General features: G+C 39.2%; 1 protein-coding gene across 6 annotated transcripts in view; it reads right to left on the bottom strand.

The window, feature by feature from the left end:
* Window positions 1–1209: 1209 nt before the first annotated feature.
* The window catches only part of MON2 (MON2 regulator of endosome-to-Golgi trafficking), a 57653-nt gene continuing 37865 nt past the window's right edge, over window positions 1210–20997 (bottom strand). For 2 of the 6 annotated variants that reach the window (XM_035126854.3, XM_035126855.3), the window contains exons 23-36: window positions 19653–19815; window positions 18329–18622; window positions 17354–17552; window positions 15685–16313; window positions 13303–13356; window positions 12460–12603; window positions 11948–11965; window positions 11523–11651; window positions 9616–9806; window positions 7035–7095; window positions 5631–5754; window positions 4913–5120; window positions 3446–3528; window positions 1210–2512 (exon numbers count right to left, since the gene is read on the bottom strand). In XM_035126854.3, coding sequence (XP_034982745.2) covers window positions 2349–2512; window positions 3446–3528; window positions 4913–5120; window positions 5631–5754; window positions 7035–7095; window positions 9616–9806; window positions 11523–11651; window positions 11948–11965; window positions 12460–12603; window positions 13303–13356; window positions 15685–16313; window positions 17354–17552; window positions 18329–18622; window positions 19653–19815 — 2461 coding nt within the window. In that variant the 3' untranslated portion in view covers window positions 1210–2348. The remainder of the gene's footprint in view (window positions 2513–3445; window positions 3529–4912; window positions 5121–5630; window positions 5755–7034; window positions 7096–9615; window positions 9807–11522; window positions 11652–11947; window positions 11966–12459; window positions 12604–13302; window positions 13357–15684; window positions 16314–17353; window positions 17553–18328; window positions 18623–19652; window positions 19816–20997) is intronic. The other 4 variants (XM_035126856.3, XM_088652390.1, XM_035126857.3 and 1 more) reach the window with 3 other exon arrangements.

The raw sequence follows: 20997 nt of genomic DNA, 5'->3' as shown, positions 1-20997 counted from the left end.
CATCTGCACACTATATGGGAGACTTACCCATTACTAGGAGAAAACAGTAAGAAAATACCAATTGTAATAATTCAAATCAAATTTTCTAGTTATGCCTGATATTTTCTAAACAAAAGAACATACAAACTGGTTGAAAACTATAAAAAAGTTAAATAAAAAAATTCCTTCAGTAGCACCTTAAAGACCAACTAAGTTTTTATTTTGGTATGAGCTTTCGTGTGCATGCACACTTCTTCAGGTATCTGAAGAAGTGTGCATGCACACGAAAGCTCATACCAAAATAAAAACTTAGTTGGTCTTTAAGGTGCTACTGAAGGAATTTTTTTATTTTACTTCGATCCAGACCAACACGGCTACCTACCTGTATAAAAAAGTTAATTTACCACTAAATCAAGATAGTAGCATAATTCAAATCATTGGCTCATATTGCTTCTTGGAGCAGGTAAGACTATTGTTCTACAGGGTGAGTCTTTTAAAAGGCCCTGTGGAACATGTGTACTCTTTTAAAGGACTCACCCTGTACAACACAGAAAGCAAATGTCAAGCTATTTGGCTGGCAAAATAAGAGTCATAATTTGAGAGCACATTGCAGAGCTTATGGTATGAGCTCACTGGGCAATTCTGGTGAAATACAAGATGGCATGTCCTGGAGGTAGTAGGAATACAGTCTCTCCCTCAATCCTTGCATCAAGCTTGCAACATATACATCACATGATCCACTGTAACTGTCAAGATGACTTCAAAAGGAAAGAGGGCTTGGCACATCTTCCTTCTCAGAGGATAACCACCTTTAACTCAATGGCTGCAATCCTGCGGCACACATAATTGAAAGTAAGCACTACTGATGGATGGATGCTTTTTGGCTGTTTATGGCAAAAGGTACAAGTTTACAAAGCACCATAGAACAGTCATCATGGAGGCATCTGAGATAAGGGCTCCGTTATAGTATTTAATGGCACCTGCCTTCTGTGACACTATGTGGCAGGTGACCAGACAGGTTTGTAAAGTGTCTCACCTCCATAGTAACTTACTATTTTGCTGAGGTTCTCAGAGAATGGACAATAGAATAAAACTGTTTCTATCCAACATATTCCAGTACTATCAAGATTAGGATCTGACTAAAATTTAAGTAGTGTGGCTAGGGATAAGATTTTTTTTGCAACAATGAAGAGGTTTTACAGGAAATACCCATTCTATGACACTTCATAGTAAAGGGAAGCAAACAATTTTACTTCATGACAGTTTACTATATCTCTAAACTATCTTCAAAAATACACTTCTTGTTTTGTATCACACACATAGTATACTCAAAGAGTAGAACAGTTATTCTTCAGGCTGAAAAGACGTTACAAAACATGGCACTTAAAATTATTGAAACAATGACAAGAAAGACAAGTAAAATATTGCTGATACTTAAAAAATATACATTTCAACTAAAAGGCTTTTTAAAAAAGCAGAGCTACAGAAAAAGGGCTGACAGTAAAACAATTATTTAGTGAAATGAGGTATGGTAGTGTTTTGAGTGCTACACAGCAATTTTCTGCTTATGCAGATTCATTTATTTCAACATGTCAGCTCACAGATTTTTGCCACTATCTTTATTCATACGTCCTGTTAGCGGAGTTGTTATTCATTGGCCACAGATAAGATACATTCAAATATGCCAAAAGAGAAAAGGAAAAAATCATCTGCATGATCAGATATGAATGAACATATCTGCCAACAAAAAAAGGCAAATATTAAGTAAAAATGCAAGCATACAACTTAGTATTCATAATAAATACATTTTCAAGCTTTTAACATTATTGATGTTTAAAAAAGAATTTAAATAATAAATGCAACTTTTTTTTACAGAACTGTACGATTTATTATACACACAAGTACATTTTCCCTTTGTTTACAAAGGCTGGTTACAGATAACGTGGAATGTTACAGTACCTTCTTGCATAAAATTTTAGTACAATTTTGTACTTGAAAAAACGGTGCAAAACACCTGCCTAATAAATCCAAATGAATTAGTTTTCTTTTTTTCTTAATTACATCATTAACACATACACAACAAGCTGTACATAAGCCCACTTTTCAATCACCACTTCAAGTTACTGTAGCAAGTACTGTACTTTAAAATGGATTCCAGTCAGTGAGTCAAAGGCTTGCATTGCTATTCACCCAGAAACATTTGAGATGCAAGCTTGAAGTGATATGAATCACAGAATTCTGGTTAGTACAGTTTAAAGGCGGTCAACACTGCTTGCCAAGTACTGGTCATGAGATTTCATCAAAGATGTCTCACATTAGAACAAACATTCGTTTGATGGATGCAGTTTTCTCGAAAAGCAAAAATTTGGTCAGGACTCTCCATTCTGTACCTTGGATGCTGGTGGGTGCATAAAGTCCTTAAAGGGAACTAAAGCTTCTTTGAGAGCAGAACAGACCTCTGAAGATGAGCAGGTGATACATTCTACTAAAGTTGGATACAAAGCAATAACCTGTGCCCATGTGTTAGCATCAACTGTAAAAAAATAAAAATAAGTAATTTTATAGTGTATTCTTTAAAGAGTATTTTTCCACCTGAAGTCCCCCACCCCAAGGTAAAGAGGAGAAAGATACACATCATCCACAGAACAACAAAAAGGTAAATGCAGATGCCCTCTCATACTGGCCCAGCTAATAAACGCAACAGGAAAAACAGTATGTTTAGCCAAAGGCCACTGCAGCTTAGTTTCAATAAATAGGTTTTCTCAGCATCTTAATTCCTTTGCTAAATTGTCGTTTATACAAGAGTAGGCCTAGAATTATAACCTTAAGTTGTGATTCTTCCATTTGAATGATAGAATCTGTGTACACTTCCTATGAAACAAGCTTGCACAGTTTGAAGCATTAGCCAGTTCATACAGGTACTTGATTGTGGACTCCGGAAGGCTAAAATAATTAACTGGAATGAATTGACTATTATATCCCTAGATCCAGCATTTTACTGTGGTATCCAAGAGCTGTAAAAATCAGAACTTGCTTAGAGATACATTTGTTAGAAAATGTACAGTCAAATCTAGCCACGAGTCAACATATAAAGAACTATGCATAGTATTATTTAAGACTGTTCAATAATTAAATTAAACTCTATAGTACAGGTGCACCCGCCTTGCCCCATGACAGTGAGTGCCTGGGGTGTGCTGTTTTTACTGCGGCATGTACACGTCATGTTGGCATGCCCTGTGGCATGCTGAAGTCATTTGGGTGCATGTTGGGGGCATGCTGACGTGATGCGCACCTGCCCCATGGTGTGCGCACACTGCCCAATAGAATCTTTGGGGGGCTGAGCCCCTTTGTTTAAAATTTGCAGAGCCCCACATTGTTGGTGCCTATGGTATAGTACTATAAGGGGTCATCTCACTGGGGAACGTATGAAGATACATATTTTACACACACAGCTTTTATTACTTACCATTTTCTGGTTGAGTTTTTTTAAGAGAATCTATGAGGGTACTGACAGCTTTTAAAACAAAAATTATTTCTGTGACTTGTTGCCTATAAAAGGAAAAACAAAATCAGATGTGAATTTAAGTTCGAAGAAAATTGGATTAACTTGAGTTTATGCAAAATAAATTGCAATGATTTCTAACAAAATCTAAAACTGAACTTTTAAAACTATTATCTTTTCACTGTAACATCTCAATTTAGGATGGACTACTGGGTATAACTAGTTTCATTTTCAGAATGAAGTACGAGAGTATTATAAATATTAATAGAGAAGTCATCAAGTGAATGTTGACAGGACTCCAACCGAGATGGATCCCCTGAAGAAAAAGGAGCAGATATCAAATGCTCAGGGCAACTGAAGTTTGCAGAAGTACAAGCAATCCGGGGGGGGGGGGACTGAGGTGGCACCCCTTGCAAAAAGAAAAGAAAAGCTCTGAGTATTATCAGCAGCTACAGAAAGCCGAGTGTCCGCTGGTCAAAACAAAACAAAACAAAAAACAAAACAAAACAAAAACAGGAATTGAATTGGGGGAATAACCTAGAAGGCAACACGAGATAGCTTGAAGCCTGAACAGGAACACCCCACATTGCAAATGTTTTGCAGTTTCCACTTGTTTCTAATATACATCATTTTTAGGAATTTGAAAAACTATGGCAGGGATACAAATAATTTTGCAGTAAGCACGTCATTTAGAAATTAAGGGATATTTCAAAAGCAGCTTCCATTAGGGCAGGTATTGGGACCTTTGTCCCTCCAGATGTTGCTGAACAACTCCCATCATCCCCAGGAAAGCATGGCCAATGGCCAGGGGTGGTGGAAGCTGTACCTCAATAACACCTGCATTAGGGCACAGAAGATCAAATCTTAGCTGATGAGCAGGGAGTTCAGTCATGCTTGGTCACTATCTCCCAAACTGGCAAATTTTGACAGGTGGGAGCGGTATATCACCCACTTGCCAAATATGGCCCATGGGGGTAGGGGGGGGGATAAAGAATTGGATCACTAGGCCAAAAAGGTTCCCTACCCCTAAACTACATTTTGGGTGGTAAAATTAATGCTCCATTTTTGAATGCTTCTTAAAGAGTTGCTGTGGCCAAATTCACGGTGCTTAGTCAAAAAGATTTAACTGATCATCAGTATCTACCAAATCAACTATGATTCTATTATATTTTAGTTATGGTCATTATATGTAGTAAACTAGAAGACATAGTTACTATTATTTTCAGGTGACCAAGATATACAAGCCTTTCAGCTACCAATGCTTTTGTAACAACATTCTTTTAGATACTGGGAGAGCACATGGGAACCTCAACACAAAAAGGCCTCAAGGAGGACAGCAACATACAAACCTTAGTAAGCAGAAATAAGCAGCTCCCTTAAAAAACCACACACACATACAGACACACACGAACACATAAACACAGTACATACCGTGGAAGGGGGCACTTGCCACTTAGTCTTTCATCTTCTATGTAGCGATACAGCACATCTTGTGATCGTTTTAAGAGAACCGAAAGTGCCATTCGTGAAATGTAGCCTTCTTGAGGAGTTGTCACTTTATTACTGAATGAAAACTGAAGCAATGTTTCAAAACACATCTTTGAAAATTCCTCTCTCATACGAATATCTATTTCGGCTTCTGTAAAAAAACAAAAAGCAAAAAAACTTATTTACATGCACTTATTGAAATATTTTATTTTAAATGAATTGTTGGACTAGCAGAGCATATGGGAAAGGGATAATGATTACAAAAGCAAATTGTATCTGAGATAATATATATATAAATATATACATTGAAAGTATAAATAAATTGAACGACTTTAAACACGTTTAAAAATAAATCTCTTATGCACTTTCAGCTGTACTAAAAAACAACACCATCTCGCAGGCATGTCAAACCTGCGGCCCTCCAGATGTTTTGGCCTACAACTCCCATGATCCCTAGCTAGCAGGACCAGTGGTTGGGGAAGATGGGAATTGTAGTCCAAAACATCTGGAGGGCCGCAGGTTTGACATGCCAAAGGGTGTTATCTGTGCCTAATTATTCATCTAGTGCACATGATATTTAATATTTTCAGTCCAAATGTTTACTGTATAAGGAATCCTTCCATGTGTCTCCTTATACTACCTTATTGTTCAGTTAACATACCTGTAAATGAAGATGACTGCGAATGTATTGAGCCTTTATTGAGCATAGTCATAATTTGACCAACAAATTCCTTGGGAATAAAGTTAGCATAAGGCAGTATCTCTGTGCTGATGAGCTGCACCACCTATAACAGATGAGAACATATAAATGTTATGTTGAAAAGTCATTCACCAGAAGTTCATTAATACCCAGGAGATTTGGACACTGTTGCAGAAATAAATAACGTCAGCAAACACGAGTATAAAGAACCTCTGCCTTTTGAGCAAGATATATGTACACACATGGCCCATGTCTAGGGTGAAGCACAAGAGCAAGCTTTGGGCTCCTACACACTCTCCCTGCACTATCAACAGAACCTTGAATGTGAACCAAAAGGTGCGTCAACCCCTACTTGAATAGGTTCCCGGTATAACGTCCTTCTCCGAAAATAAGACACCGTCATATTTATTTTTTCCTCAAAAAAACCAAACAAACCACGGTGGCTTATTTTCAGGGGATGTCTTATTTTTTAATTACATGTCCAGCCTAGCCTCTTCCTTGGCACCCTCCAGAACTGTGCCTATCACTATGTCTTATTTTCGGGGTATGGCTTATATTGCGCAAATGCTTAGAAATTCTGCTATGGCTTATTTTATGGGTACCGTATATTCTGGCATATAAGGCGACTGGGCGTATAAGACGGCCCCCCACTTTTCAAGTTAAAATATAAAGTTTGGGACATATTCTATATTTTATGTACTTGCAGCCGCGGACAAGCCCCAGCTGACTCTCTGGCAAGCCAGCGGCTCGTGAGCAACAGCACCGACAAAACTGCTCCTCTCCCTCCCTCCCCAGCTCACTGTAAAGTGGCTCCTCCATCTCCCTCCCTCCCTCCCGGCAAAGCGGTCCCCACCCGCCAGCAGTAGCACTGGCAAAGCTGCTCCTCTCCCTCCACCCTGGCTTGCTGTCAAACCTCACTGTGTCTCGATCGCCCTTTCCTCTGTGATTTCGGGGACTCGCTGAGCGGTGCTGGAATCGCGTTCGCGGCTCCGCAGAAGCAATTTCTGGCGCTGCAGACATGTTGGATATGGGCAGCGCGGCACCAGAAATCACTTCTGCGGAGCCGTGGACGCGATTCCAGCACCGCTCGGTGAGTCCCCGTGCCGGTTTAGCGCGCTGCGCCAGGGACTTGCCGAGCAGGCAACTCAGTTCACAGACCGGCGGGGCAGTACCCGGCGTATAAGACGACCTCCGACTTTGGAGAAGATTTTCAGGGGTTAGAAAGCCGGACTATACGGTATGTCTTATTTTAGGAGAAACTGGGTATTAACTAAATTACGCAATCTAGTTTTGATTAATTAATATAATTATTAAACATTTTGCTAGCAAATGTTTTGAGTCACTTGACAGGGAATATGCACTCACCTCAACATCAATGCTTTCATTTCTCTGAAACTCTTGAATAGAAAGGTTATCTGGAGGGGAACTGAAAGGAAATGGAGAAAAACCTTAACATATGGGATTGAGAGACCAATTTGTTTGTTTGTGTGTGTGTGTGCGCGCGCGCATGCACACAATTGCTTTATATGTTTTATTATGTTGTGAAATTGTTTTGAGATGCTTCACAAGAAGCAATTAATATATGAAATTCACAATATTATATGAGGAAACACAGGACGAAGCTTTTTAGTCCCTTGACCATACCAAATCCCCCAGTGTTCAAATCCTTTATGAGCAATTTGAGTATATTTAAGAGTTTACAATCCTTATATATTTCAACTTGCAAACTGTATTTAATTTTCTTATTTTGCAAATGGGAAACTGAGGCTGATACTCATATCTAGTAAGCCACACAGCAGCAGGATTTGAAAGTGTGAACCACACTGTCAAAAATACATTTACTGCAGACACTTTCTTTTTATACCGCCCTGCTTCATTTCATGCTTAATCAACTTAGTACAGTATATTAAACTGGACAGTTGAAGGCAGATTATTCTTGCACTTACTATAAATGAAATAATACATCCCTATCTTTTCAGCTTTCAAGTGAGACAAAGACACACCACAGAACACAACACTGTTGAGTGCTATTATGTCTTTTTGCATCTCAAAACAAGGAATAATTAATTCTGAATTTTCAGAGAGCCTCTCACCTTTTTTCAAAATGTCAAGTACAGAATTTGACAAGCACAGAATTTTCCTTTATCACAATTTAGGTAACTATTGCAAACTATATGGTATATTGAAAGGGCTAATTAAACTACTGCATACCTGCAGAGACAGAAGGCAAGACCATCTCCCAAACATTATGTTATGTTTCTACTGCATAAACACTGTGCTGGCCATAGTTAAATATTTAAATTCATTTTCTGTGAAACAAAAAATGAGCAGTGGGATATTGATATAAAAATAGTGGGTCATATCTAATGGTGTTACGAAGCTGACAGGCTTCTGTCCGCAAAATAGAGAAATAATTCTCAGCAATTCCTCCTCTCTGCACTGCAGACCTCTACTCCACCCCAATTATTACAGACAGCTGGGTGACCCTCTGGAGCCAATTTGGAAGCAGAAAGAGGGCTGGAGACTGAAGAGGGGGGAACAGGAGTAACTGAAAACTGTTTTCCTTCTTTTTCTGCTGACACTAGTTTAACTATATCACTATATATAATGCCTATTACAGTTGCTTAATGCTTCCTATACTAAAAAACCCCCAAAAACTATTTTCAATTATGTGTAAGCTTGCATAAATTCAGCCAGTATTATGAAATATGCAGTTGCCTACTGCAATTTACAGAGCAATGCTATGAATGTTTACTCAGTAACTCTCACTGTGAACATACACTATTTGATGTATGTTTGGACTGCAGTCTTACTGGTGTTATTGTTCAGTACAGAAGCTTGTTAGGGATTGGCAGAAGTCATGGATCCTCATGATAACAATTGGTTATGTTATTGGTAATCTGTATTGTTTAAAAGTTTTCCCCCAATAAAAATATTTTTAAAAAAGAAAAAAAAGAAATATGACTCAACATATGCTTGGCTCAACAAGGCTTAAAAGTCAGACTTCTTGGGCACTAATGTTCACTATAGTGTCAGAACCAAAAACTTTATTAAAAAATTCCTTTTAGTAGCACCTTAGAGACCAACTAAGTTTGTCATTGGTATGAGCTTTCGTGTGCATGCACACTTCTTCAAAACACACTTCTGAAGAAGTATGTATGCACACGAAAGCTCATACCAATGACAAACTTAGTTGGTGTCTAAGGTGCTACTGGAAGGAATTTTTTAATTTTGTTTCGACTACAGCAGACCAATACGGCTACATACCTGTGACCAAAAACTTTAGAAACACTCAAGATTAGGTTTCACTTATTGGTACAGTACTGCTATTTCATCCTTATTTGTTGGACCAGTTCAGCCTATATTCACCAGCTAAAGACTACAACGATTTTAGTACACATGCCCATCTAGCTTTTGAGAACCTTTAATGCAGAGCTTTCCAAACTTTTCATGTTGGTGACACACTTTTTAGACATGCATAATTTCACGACACAGTAATTCAGTTTTGCATCATTTCATGACACAGTAATTCAGTTTTGCTATCAAACCAGAGGTTAAACTAACCCCTTTCCAGCCTTGGGAAGAGTGTGGGGGGCGTTTGCATGACACACTCACACATTGCAGCCAACACACTAACATGTCACGACACACAGTTGGAAAGCTCTGCTTTAGTGACACACATTGGGGGAAAACGATGAGCGTCAAAATTTTCATAAGGTAATATAATTTAGGAAATTACATAATGTTGTTAATTCTCATAATTTGCATCTGTGTCTACTTAGCGCTTTCGTACTCATGGAACCATTCCAAAGTTTGAGGAAGAATCAAGTTTTCTAAGACAGAGGTGTTTAAGAGCCAGTTTCATAAATAATAAAATCAGATGTGTTCTATTTCAAGTTTCTTCACTCTGTCTTTAATCCCACACAAACAAGAAGTTGTACTTTACCTTTTAGTAAATAAAAAGTTTTCAAAAGTGTTGGCTAACTCTGGCCACATGCTGTCAAATTTTCCAGAGGAAGCATGTTGCCTTGCAACTGGTAGGCCAATGGAAAGAACTTTCAGGAGAGAAGAAACTGCCAGCTTCCAGGTGCTTTCTGAAGGACAAGCATACTTCAAACTAAGTGGCATTCTCAATGTCTGCAAAAATAAGTATGCTTACGTAAGTCGAACAGTAAGGTGTACAAGAAAGAAATGTGCACTTTATTATTTTTTGTACTTGAAACACTGACGCTTCCCACCCAAAGAAAGAAGCTCACTTAAAGTACAGATCAAATACAGAAATAGAGAAAGAATGTGCCTGCAGGCAAGGAAGACAGAAAGAAAAATCATAGAATCATAGAGTTGGAAGAGACCACAAGGGCCATCCAGTCCAACCCCCTGCCAAGCAGGAAAAAGAAGCAAAAAGATTCCCATTCTAATACTAGAATGCTTTTTACTGTCTAGTTCCGAATACTCCAGTCTTACATTTGATAGAAACCCATTTTCAAAATGAATATAAATGCAAATCCACACAGGCCATTTCATTTGGTTTGCACATGTGGAAATTTCAAATACTATTATTGGGGTAAAAAAATTTCACTGTGCATTCCTACTAAAAAAAATGGTAATGTTTGAAATATACATATATCAAGAAGTCACAGCCAATTCCTTTCCCCCAGTTTGTGTGTGCCATGACTGCTTTGTCATTAGGCAGTAGCAAAAACTGATTGAGAGCCATCTATTCCCCAATAGTTTCTTCTCCTGCTTTCATGCACCTGGTGCAGCAAGAGCCCAACCTGATGATGCCAGCAGGAAATCCATGGTCATCACCATTATTTATATATGTATAACTGGAACCCTTCAGCTTCCTCCCTCCGCTCCCTTCCCCCACCGCCGAGCGAGAGGGCCGAGGAAGTGTCGGAGCCGCCTGGCACCCTGTTGTGGTGCCCGGCGTGGGTGGCGTCAAGGGCAGAGGTAGTGCCGGCGGCGGCAGCAGCGGAGAGGGCTGGGCGCTCCTCCCCTTCCCCAGCCCGGCGTCGGCGGCAGCACAGGAGGAGGAGGAGGAGGGCGCAGAGAGAGCGCAGACATGGCGGCCAACATGTACCGAGTGGGAGATTATGTTTATTTTGAAAACTCTTCAAGCAATCCATATCTGATCAGGCGAATAGAAGAACTTAATAAGACTGCCAATGGCAACGTTGAAGCAAAAGTGGTGTGCTTTTACAGACGGCGTGACATCTCCAATAGCCTCATCATGCTTGCAGACAAGCATGCAAAAGAAGTTGAAGAAGAATGTGAAATTCCCAAAGAAGTAGATTTGACTGATAAACAGAAACATCAACTGAAACACAGAGAGCTGTTTCTGTCTCGCCAATATGAGTCCCTTCCTGCAACACACATCAGGGGGAAATGCAGTGTTGCACTTCTGAATGAGACAGAGTCTGTATTGTCGTATCTCATTAAAGAGGATATGTATAACTGTATGTATGTGTGTGAATATATATAACACAGAGTCATGAAGAAAACAAATGTCACACAAACTCAGCAATGTGTTCCTAAATGTAATAGAGGGTAGTCATTACATGCCAGCCAACTGCAGATTTTATTCAATTACACTAGTACTAGGGTACCCTAGTCATCTTGCTTCCAATTACCATATTCTAGACAATCCACGCACCAACTATATGGGCAGCTGTCAAAGTTGACCCAAATTTCTGCAGAACATATGGACAGTAATTATTGTAACACAAAATGGTTATTGCTAAAATCAAAACAGAATCACTCTTAGGGCTCCAGAGCCATTCCACAAGCTAACCTAAGAGCAGGGGAACTACAATTAAAGAATTACCTTAAAATTTATATATGAATATTTACCTTGATAATATTTTGAAGAACTCTCTCATTTACAACAGCTTTGTGACAAGCTGTCTTTTGGTACAGGTCCACCACAACTTCTAAGGATCTCTCAGCAAATGGTACATAATTCAATGCTACCCACTCTGCCTAGAAAAGTAAGATTGGGACATTAGTGCATGTAGAGAAACATGACTATCTTTAAAAAAATAATAATCCTGCAATGGGCCTATTTTGATGCCATGCAAATTTTTTTAAAAAATTACACAAGGAAAAATATTTGATCCATGAAAAACTTACAAAAAGAAATCTTCCAAGCCCTCACACATACAGAATTGAGAATAGGGGTGCACAATTGAAATTTAAAGGTAAATTTTAAGCAAGTGAAATGTTGCAATTTATGCAGCAAGGACACTAAGCACAATCTTTAAAGAATTTGAACTCACCGGTGCAAACAGTTGTATCTATTGTGATTCCATTGTGTTGCATGATAAACAGAATAAGGGAAAATTAATATACATACAAATAATATCTATTAAAATTATGATGACTCATTCTTCTGTTGAGTATGATTAGTATTGCAAATGCATTCAAAGCAATGGTATCACAAAACAGAAGAATGAAAAGAGAGCCTAACAGGAAAATTTAGAATGCAAAATTGAGTGCAGGTTGATTAAGGCAACTTTGTTAGGCTAATATAGATAAATTTTGCTAGTTTTCACTACAAATGTACAGTTTTCTTTTCTAATAGAATGCAGTCTCAAAATGGAAAGGTAACAAGAAAAAAAGGAAAGAACTTGAAATGAAAAAACCCCCAGCAAACATTTATTAAATTAGTTGATAACACAAATGTTCAAATGCAAGAAAATGATGGCATTTAAATAACTCATGCAAAGCTGATCATATCTGGAAGCCAGTGACCTCAAAAACAGAACTGCTAAAATTCAACACACCTCACCTGATTGTATTTTGCATTTGCAATGTGCTTTGTTTCAAGCTGTCCATATTGGGGTGGTTTACAGGAAAATTCAACAAATGCCAGCAACTGATCAAAGATAGCAGGATACATTATTTGCATGCTTTCTGAACCTACACATATGGCCTATAAGAAGCAAAACGAAAGCATTAATATTTCTAGAAACATAAAACACGCAAAAGTGCAACTCATTCAATAAAGCTCCATTTTAAAAGATTCGGGACAGATAAAAAGGTGCTCCCTCACAAAGCACCTGGTTGAACTATGGAATTCGCTATCACAAGATGTAGTTAAAATGACAAACTTGGATGGCTTTAAAAGAATCAGATTCATGGAGAAGTGTATCAATGGCTAATAGCCAGAATTGCTATGTCCTACCTCCACCGTCAGAGGCGGTATGTCTCTGAATACAAGGGAGGAGAGTACTGCTGCACTAAGGTCCTGCTTGCGAGCTTCCCAGAAGCACCTGATTGTTTACTGGGAGAATAGGATGCTAGACTAGATGGTGGGACTTTGGTCTGATCCAGCAGACCTCTTCTTACATTCTTATCAACAGTATATGGCATAAGCACACAAACAAAAGGGTTAACTAATTTCTGCCCATATATTGTATGGAATGATAGAAATGGAAGGGACCTTAAAGGCCATCAAGCCCAACCTCTGTTCGTTGAGACGATGATTTAAGTTTGATTTTGGTTATGAAGTATCTCTCTCCCCTGCCAACAATTTGAAAGCATATGTTACAAGAATCTGAGATACTGTGGGCATTTCGTTTCTGAAGCATGAAGAAAGGGTCAACAAACTACTAGCACACACAAAACATACATTGGATGCATTCCAGTCTGTGGAACTGTGACAACAGCATTCAGAAGGGGTGTTCTGTAATATTATAACAGAAAATACACATCAATTGCTGGGGTTAACTTGGTAACTGCTCTGCCAGGGTGGATTTGATTTAAATCAAATAGATTTAAATCACTAGTCAGTAACACTTGAGTTAAATCATTTTTTTGCAGAAAGACTCATTCTTGCTGGTATAATCTTAATATCTGGTATAATCTTAATATCTACAACCAGATGAAGGTTTCATTTTTGGAATAATAAATTTTCAGAGTAGTTTTTACAAATCAAAAATTATTGATTTGGTTATACTATTAGAAATACATAGACAGGTAATTATAAAATTATTGTGAGGTTCAATAAGTTAACTGTTTATATCTGGACAACTTTTCTGCTGTACTTTATTGGAAGGAGAAAAATAATCATTTCCTTAATAACAATTTTAACAATTTATTTAACTAAAACAATAACATTATAACATATGTATCCATGTTTGTTAACTGATGTGGTTAAATGGTTTAAAAAAAACTTAGACTAAGTTTTAGCACACATGAAAAGCTTAAAACAAATCCTTATTTCCTGAGGAATAGCCTTTGGACTATAATGTAACTTAAATAGAAAACTATCTTTAGAAAGATTTTCCTCCAAAAGCATTTTATTTTAAAAATCAGATTTAAATAAAAAATAATCCATTTTTAAATTATTATTTTTAAATCATTTATTGTTATCCACCCTGTACTCTGCGTTTATTCCACAACAGAACATTTAAAAATAAGACCAAATAAGAACTCTCAGTACAATCTTATCCTTAAATTACACTAAATGGACGGGAACCCAACTAAAATTCCACTCTGTGTGTAAAATACAATCTTATATAATATTATGGTTGTGATGGTGGTACACAATGCCAGTGCAAGTGACAAAAAGTGGTGGATTTCAGGGTGTTGCAGATGCAGGGCAGAGCTTACTTTGAATCCTATGCTTGCTTAGATCTTCACTGTCCTTGACAATGGCATAACATGTCATCAAAAGAAGTGGATTAAATTCACACACACTCCAACGTCTCCCTTGCTTTCCCACAGTTTAGACACCAATTCAATACTTATAAAGTATATTTTTCCCAGTGTCATATAGTAAGACTTATACAGTAGTAGTGTGTGACCAGTGGGAAATAAACTATTCCTGTGAGGGGTTGCCATCTTTTTTCACCCTGGGCGTCTCAAAATGTTCACATTGCACAGCAACACAACTGGTTCAGCAGTGATGGAAACTTGCTACTCCTGTTTCTCAGTGCACTGCTTTCTCCTCAATATCACCAACCAGCTCATGATATTTATTACTGTGAGCTTATTCCTACAAGTGGGAATTCTTTGTCTCTGTGTCCTCTATATTTATTACTTGAAATCGCTTTCCAACCCCCTCACACCACAATGCAAACATAAATACGATGTGTTCTATGGACATCGAGTAGAATAAGTGGCACCACAGTGAGGCTGCAGAATGGTTGCTGCATTTAGCATGACACTCCTTCCTTCTTCATATGAGTAAAGGTAAAGGGACCCCTGACCATTAGGTCCAGTCATGACCGACTCTGGGGTTGCGGCGCTCATCTCGCGTTATTGGCTGAGGGAGCCGGCGTACAGCTTCCAGGTCATGTGGCCAGCATGACAAAGCCGCTTCTGGCGAACCAGAGCAGCACACGGAAACGCTGTTTACCGTCCCACCGTAGCGGTACCTATTTATCTACTTGCACTTTGACGTGCTTTCTAACTGCTAGGTTGGCAGGAGCTGGGACCGAGCAACGGGAGCTCACCCCGTCGCGGGGATTCGAATCGCTGACCTTCTGATCGGCAAGCCCTAGGCTCTGTGGTTTAACCCACAGCGCCACCCGCATCCCTCTTCATATGAGTACAGTGTGGCTAATTCTTTATCAAAAGGCTGCTGGTGTTTTTGTCTTGGCTTCCAAGGGATTCTCTGTGTAAAGGGAGCCTTAAAGCTTATGGCTGAAAGTTTCAGCTGCTGATTCTTAACCCATAAACCACCTGTGCCTCTCACATAATCAACTTTAACATTTTCTTTAAAACAGCATACAAAATTATTCTTGATTCACTGGTATTCTGTATGAACATCTGATTTAACAACTTTATGAAGATGACCTAACTGCAAATGTAATCTGCTGAAGTCACGTTTGAACAGGAAGAAACCTGCAGCAAGCAGAAAAGACAGGCTCTCAGGGAGCAAAGGTACCTTATAAAACTATTACCCTTGACAATTATATCTACCAATATTTAACCTATTCACATTATAGATGGCAATATGAAGTTGTGTGTCTGCCTTTCAGAAAGTATTTAAAAACTACATTATTACCTTTTGTAAGACATCTAAAGCTGTTAGAACCGCTTCTTGCAAACTTGTTAGAACTGCCTCCGTGTATGATGGTAGGATGAAAGGGGATGCATCCGAACTGATTGGAACAGAAACTGCACCATGTAGAATAACACCCAATTTTTGGAGATCATCCATACTGAAACCTGTTTTGATGTGCTGGTAAAGGGCTGGGAATATCTGTATTAAAGCTGTTAGAAAAGGCTGGCTGGGGATAAAAGTCATTTTATCGCAAGAAACTGGAGGCTTTGTGCTTTCTGAGCCAATCCTAAACCAGCTGTTCCAGGCAGCCCACCAAAGATTCAAGTCTTCAATTTCATCTGTTATTACAGGAGGTTCCGCAACATTATACCTTCCAATCCTTTCTCCTATAGAATCAGTTCTCATAAAAGATCTTCCAAGGCCAGTGGCAGTCACTGTTCCTATGAGGACAGGCACAGGCATATTAATAGCAGGTGGCGTGTCAGGTTTTTCAGTTTCTCTAACAGGGGACACAATTTGTAAGATTTCCTGAAAGCTTTTCAAAGCAGCCAGAGAAACTTCATTGTTTTTGCTGAGTGCAGCTGACTGGATGTGATCAAGAAGGACATCCCAAGCTTGAGAAAAATCTCCTGTTGGGGAAAAAGAAGTTTCAGAAAGTGGTCCATTTCATTATCATGTCCCCCCACCCCTTTTCTCCTTTTAAAAAATGACTTTTAGTAAGTGACATAATAATGATGATACATCGTAAGAAAAAAGCTCAGCAGGAGAAATCAGAGGATAAGTGTGCTATATAACCAAGAACACACTGTTACAAGGCAGCATTTATGCCTGCCAAAGATCTGTGGCTACAGAAAATGCAGTATATTATTTGCACTTATTAGTTGCTGTTCTGTAAGGGGGTGGGCTTACAGGGAGCAGCCACCCCCCATCAAATCCAGCTCCCCAAACGGCTCAGACAGCAGCGGAAGGAAAGGAGGAAGGAAGGAGGAAGTGAGAGGAGCGGGCCAGGGCTCAGACAGCATACAAGAGCCCTTCCTGCAGCCTGTGATATCAGCGAGGAAGGAGAGGTCAGCAGAAAGTTCCAGCGGGGAAACAGCAGAGGAGCATCCTTTCAAATTCACCCCAGAACTGAGGCGATCAACGGTTCGCAAACGCAGGGGGAGGAGATTTGGAGTCCCCAAACTACTCTGCTGGGGGAGGAGCCGAAAAGTGCCATTGGGAGAATATGATAGCACTGAGCAGACATGTTTTCATGAAGCTCTTGCACTGTAAATAGCTTTCACAATAAAAGCATTAAAGACAAGATGGTTTGGAGTGTTGCTGCTCAAGGGTAGCCAGCTACCGCCCTGACATGTTCTTTTCTTTTTACAAAATGTAACTCAAAGTGACTTACAAAAATAGCACATTTGAAAAAACTAAAACAGAGTAAAAGCTAAAAATGCATTCCTATTTATAAAAAGGCAGGACTAGCGTACCCCACCCTCTGGAGGAGGCTGGATAAGGCCAGGCAGCAGAGGTTGTGTTGTGACCTGTTCTGAGATTATTTTATGATGAATGGTGGGATACAAATCTTAATATAAATAAATAAAATCAACCTATAACTGTGGGATCTTCCCCTGCCCAAGTAAAAATATTCACTGGCCATAAACATGCAAAGAAGGCATTATACCTAAGGACTGTAGCAGGTATCTCCTTGTGTTAAATATTCTAGCTACTCCAGCCAACGTTAACACCCATGTTTCAGCCCACTGTTTCTCTGCTGTATCTCTTGAATGGTGAATGAGGATATTGCCACCCCCAGACTCAATCTTCTCTTTATCGGCCGTTGTAGACGACTCCCTCACTCGATCCAGCAAATGAAACAGAACCTATAAAACGAAGCATTCCAGAACTTAATAGTCTAGCCATGCCTTGCAACTGAAGCTTACAAAATAATAACCAAAAATGTGGGCAAGTTATTTTCTTCTTCAGGCAAAGTATGTGAAAGATTCCAGTTTACTTAACTTTACCAACACCAACATTTTTAGCCTATAGATGTTTGCTCAGAAGTATCAGTACATTTCAACACCATGTTCACCTGGAAGTTCACCACACTTAAAATAGTCTGCGCTGACAAACACTCCATTACCTTTTCTCAAAAAGCATTTGCTGCAACATGCCTAACACTGACTGCAATGGAAGTTCATAAAGGTGTATTCCAATATAAGTGACTCTGTAGAAAATGTGGAAGCACATCTTTCAAAAACCTCACAGCTTCCATCTTAGCTAAGATGCACATGAAGCAGAATGTCATGAATGTTGAGATAAGAGAGACAGAAAGGAAAAATAGATTATGCATGAGAAGGAAGTTGTGCATCTATAAGGCTAATTATTAAGAAGCCCATGTTGTAGTTTAAAGTAGGTTATATGTCTGGAAAGGCTAAAGCCCACTGATTACTTGGCAAAAGCTGGCAGAAAGTCAAACAAATGGGTTGGGCACTAAGGACCAATAGAGAATAGGGCGCTTTCCTCTTGCAGTAAATTATACATTGTAGCCAAGATAATCGAAACTGAAAAACAAGAATACCAAACACACGTAAATACAACTAGGATAAGACACAGTTGTAATATTACTGTTTTAAGATGTATGGTTTTCGTATTGTACCTTCCAAATAACTGTGTGCCACGTTGAGTGCTGAAGTAAAGTTCCATGAGCACCAATTGTAGAGAATAAGGTCTGCCCAGCACTCTTTCTCACAGCAGGCCGTGGATCTACACAGAGCTCCCCTAGTTTGGCATACAGACATAGCCAAAGGCAGTCAAATGGTGGTGCTGGGTGAAAAGGACGGTTCAGTGCTATTCCTTTTTCTTCTGCTTGCTTCTGTAGCAATGCTTCCTCTTTGTTCAGATCTTTTTCAATAATTTCACCTCTTTGGAAGAAATAGTCTGAAATGTTCCACTGCAAAAACAAAGAATGCATCTTCATAAATTATATTTACAGAGCACAGAGAAGGGTGGCAGCTATCCTGTTGAACTAATTACCCTAAAAACTGTGCCAAGTTCCATGCTAGTACTAGTTTTGCTGGCTAGTTTTCACATTTTTATGCAGGAAGGTTTTGAGAAGTATTGCTGGAGTGCTGAGTTGAGTTCCCTTTTAAATGGGTTTTTATGGTAGCTGGTTTTAAATCCTACTTTAAACAGTGAGGTCGTCCTCATTCTTGAATGCTGCTTTGGTTTCAATTTTAAAAAATAAAGGAACAAGTGTAAATGAATGAATGAATCCAGCAGCAAGGGGTTACATCTAAGAACATATTCTGGTTGACTGGTGAAATATAATCCTGAACAAGCAATAAATAAAAGACCAGGCTACAATTTCAATCCTGCTGCACACTTAACGATAAACCATATTTTATATTGGACAAACTAATACTCAAAGTTTGTCATGCTGATGCTCCTCTTACTCATTTCTGGCAAGAAGGTCTTAGGACAGTTGTGCTCATTATTAATTTATACCGGTGCCTGATTCTAACCAATAAGCACAATCCAGTAGAGTGGAACTTGCTTAAATTACACCAAAAATCAATGGAACCTGACACGTAACTCTCCCTTGAAAGCTGTGTCCAATCAGTTCAAAAAATCTCAACACCATAGAATATGTTTTCTGGAACTTGCACACCAACTCCTTCTATTTTGTAACAAGGAATCAGGAATCACATTTCTCAATATCTGAAACACAAAAAACTGGGAACTGCCATTTGTTAAGGAGTTGTACTGGTAGTTCTGTCAGGGGTAACCTACAATTCCCAGGATTATTTTTTTTTTTGGGGGGGGATGCACTTTAAATGTATGGTGTGTGTATGCAGTCCAAGTCTTACAGAGCAGTCCTATGCACATTTACTTAAAAGTCAATCTCTCTGTTAAATTATGTGAAATAATGCTAAACATTAGAAAGTAAAGGTTCACAGCTAGAGATTAAACTAAACACTCACCAAGAGACCAATTGATGTTAAGCTAATGTTGAGTTCTTGATTGTGAAGCCCAAAGCTTCCAGCAACATCTACAACAATCTGTAGGCAACTACATGGCATCGTTGGCAAGAAGTCAGTCACAACTAACTGTAGGCACTGGAATGCAGTCCTTATTAGAGACTCTCTATTAACAAAGCAAAACAAAAAAATTCTAGGTTTATCAAATGGTCATAAAATATCATAACACCCAACAGATGATTGCCCAATTGATACATTCAACTAGATACATGGTAGCTCTGCATCAGTCAAACTCTTTGTGCTTAGCTGCTTACAGCCCTAAACGGCCTCGGTCCTGTATACCTGAAGGAGCGTCTCCACCCCCATTGTTCTGCCCGGACACTGAGATCCAGCACCGAGGGCCTTCTGGCAGCTCCCTCATTGCGAGAAGTGAGGTTACAGGGAACCAGACAGAGGGCCTTCTCGGTAGTGGCACCCGCCCTGTGGAAGGCCCTTCCATCAGATGTCAAGGAAATAAGCAACTATCCTATTTTTAAAAGACATCTGAAGGCAGCCCTGTTTAGGGAAGTTTTTAATATTTAATGCTGTATTGTTTTAACACTCGATTGGGAGCCGCCCAGAGTGGCTGGGGAGCCTCAGCCAGATGGGTGGGGTACAAATAATAAAAATAAAAATTATTATTATTATTATTATTATTATTATTATTACAGACCTGTCAATTTTTAACATGCTCAAAGAAGGCAATCCCCTCCACCAAATTATGGGACGTGGGTAGCACTGTGGTCTAAACCACTGAACCTCTTGGGCTTGCAGATCGGAAGGTCAGCAGTTTGAATCCCCATGATGGGGTGAGCTCCCGTTGCTCTGTCCCAGCTTCTGCCAACCTAGCAGTTCGAAAGCACATCAGTGCAAATAGATAAATACTGTGGGAAGGTAAACGGCATTTCTGTGTGCTCTGGCTTCCATCACGGTGTTCTGTTGTGCCAGAAGGGGTTTAGGCATGCTGGCTGGCTCACTCAGCCTGAAGCAAGATGAGCACTGGATAGTCGCCTTTGACTAGACTTAAAGGTCCAGGGGTCCTTTACCTTTCACCACCAAGTTGTATGGAACTGGCAAGTCTACACATTAATGGCTTGTCACATGTAATACCACCATTCTCTTTGACTTTCATATAACCATCATGCAATGTCTTGTATGTGTGGCATAGGTCATTCACTTTACAGAAGCAAGAACAAACCACAATGCACTAAATACGTTTAGGGTTTATATTTGAGAGTATTAGCTAAAAGTTTATGAAGTTTTATGAAGATTTTCTTTTCATATAAACACTAGGTGCAAAAAGGTGACA

Source organism: Zootoca vivipara, chromosome 9 (genome assembly GCF_965207765.1).
Source record: "Zootoca vivipara chromosome 9, rZooViv2.hap1.1, whole genome shotgun sequence".
In the NCBI taxonomy this organism is placed as follows: Eukaryota; Metazoa; Chordata; class Lepidosauria; order Squamata; family Lacertidae; genus Zootoca; species Zootoca vivipara.
The sequence above is the reverse complement of the archived record's forward strand: the minus strand, read 5'-3'. Positions and strand labels throughout refer to the sequence as shown.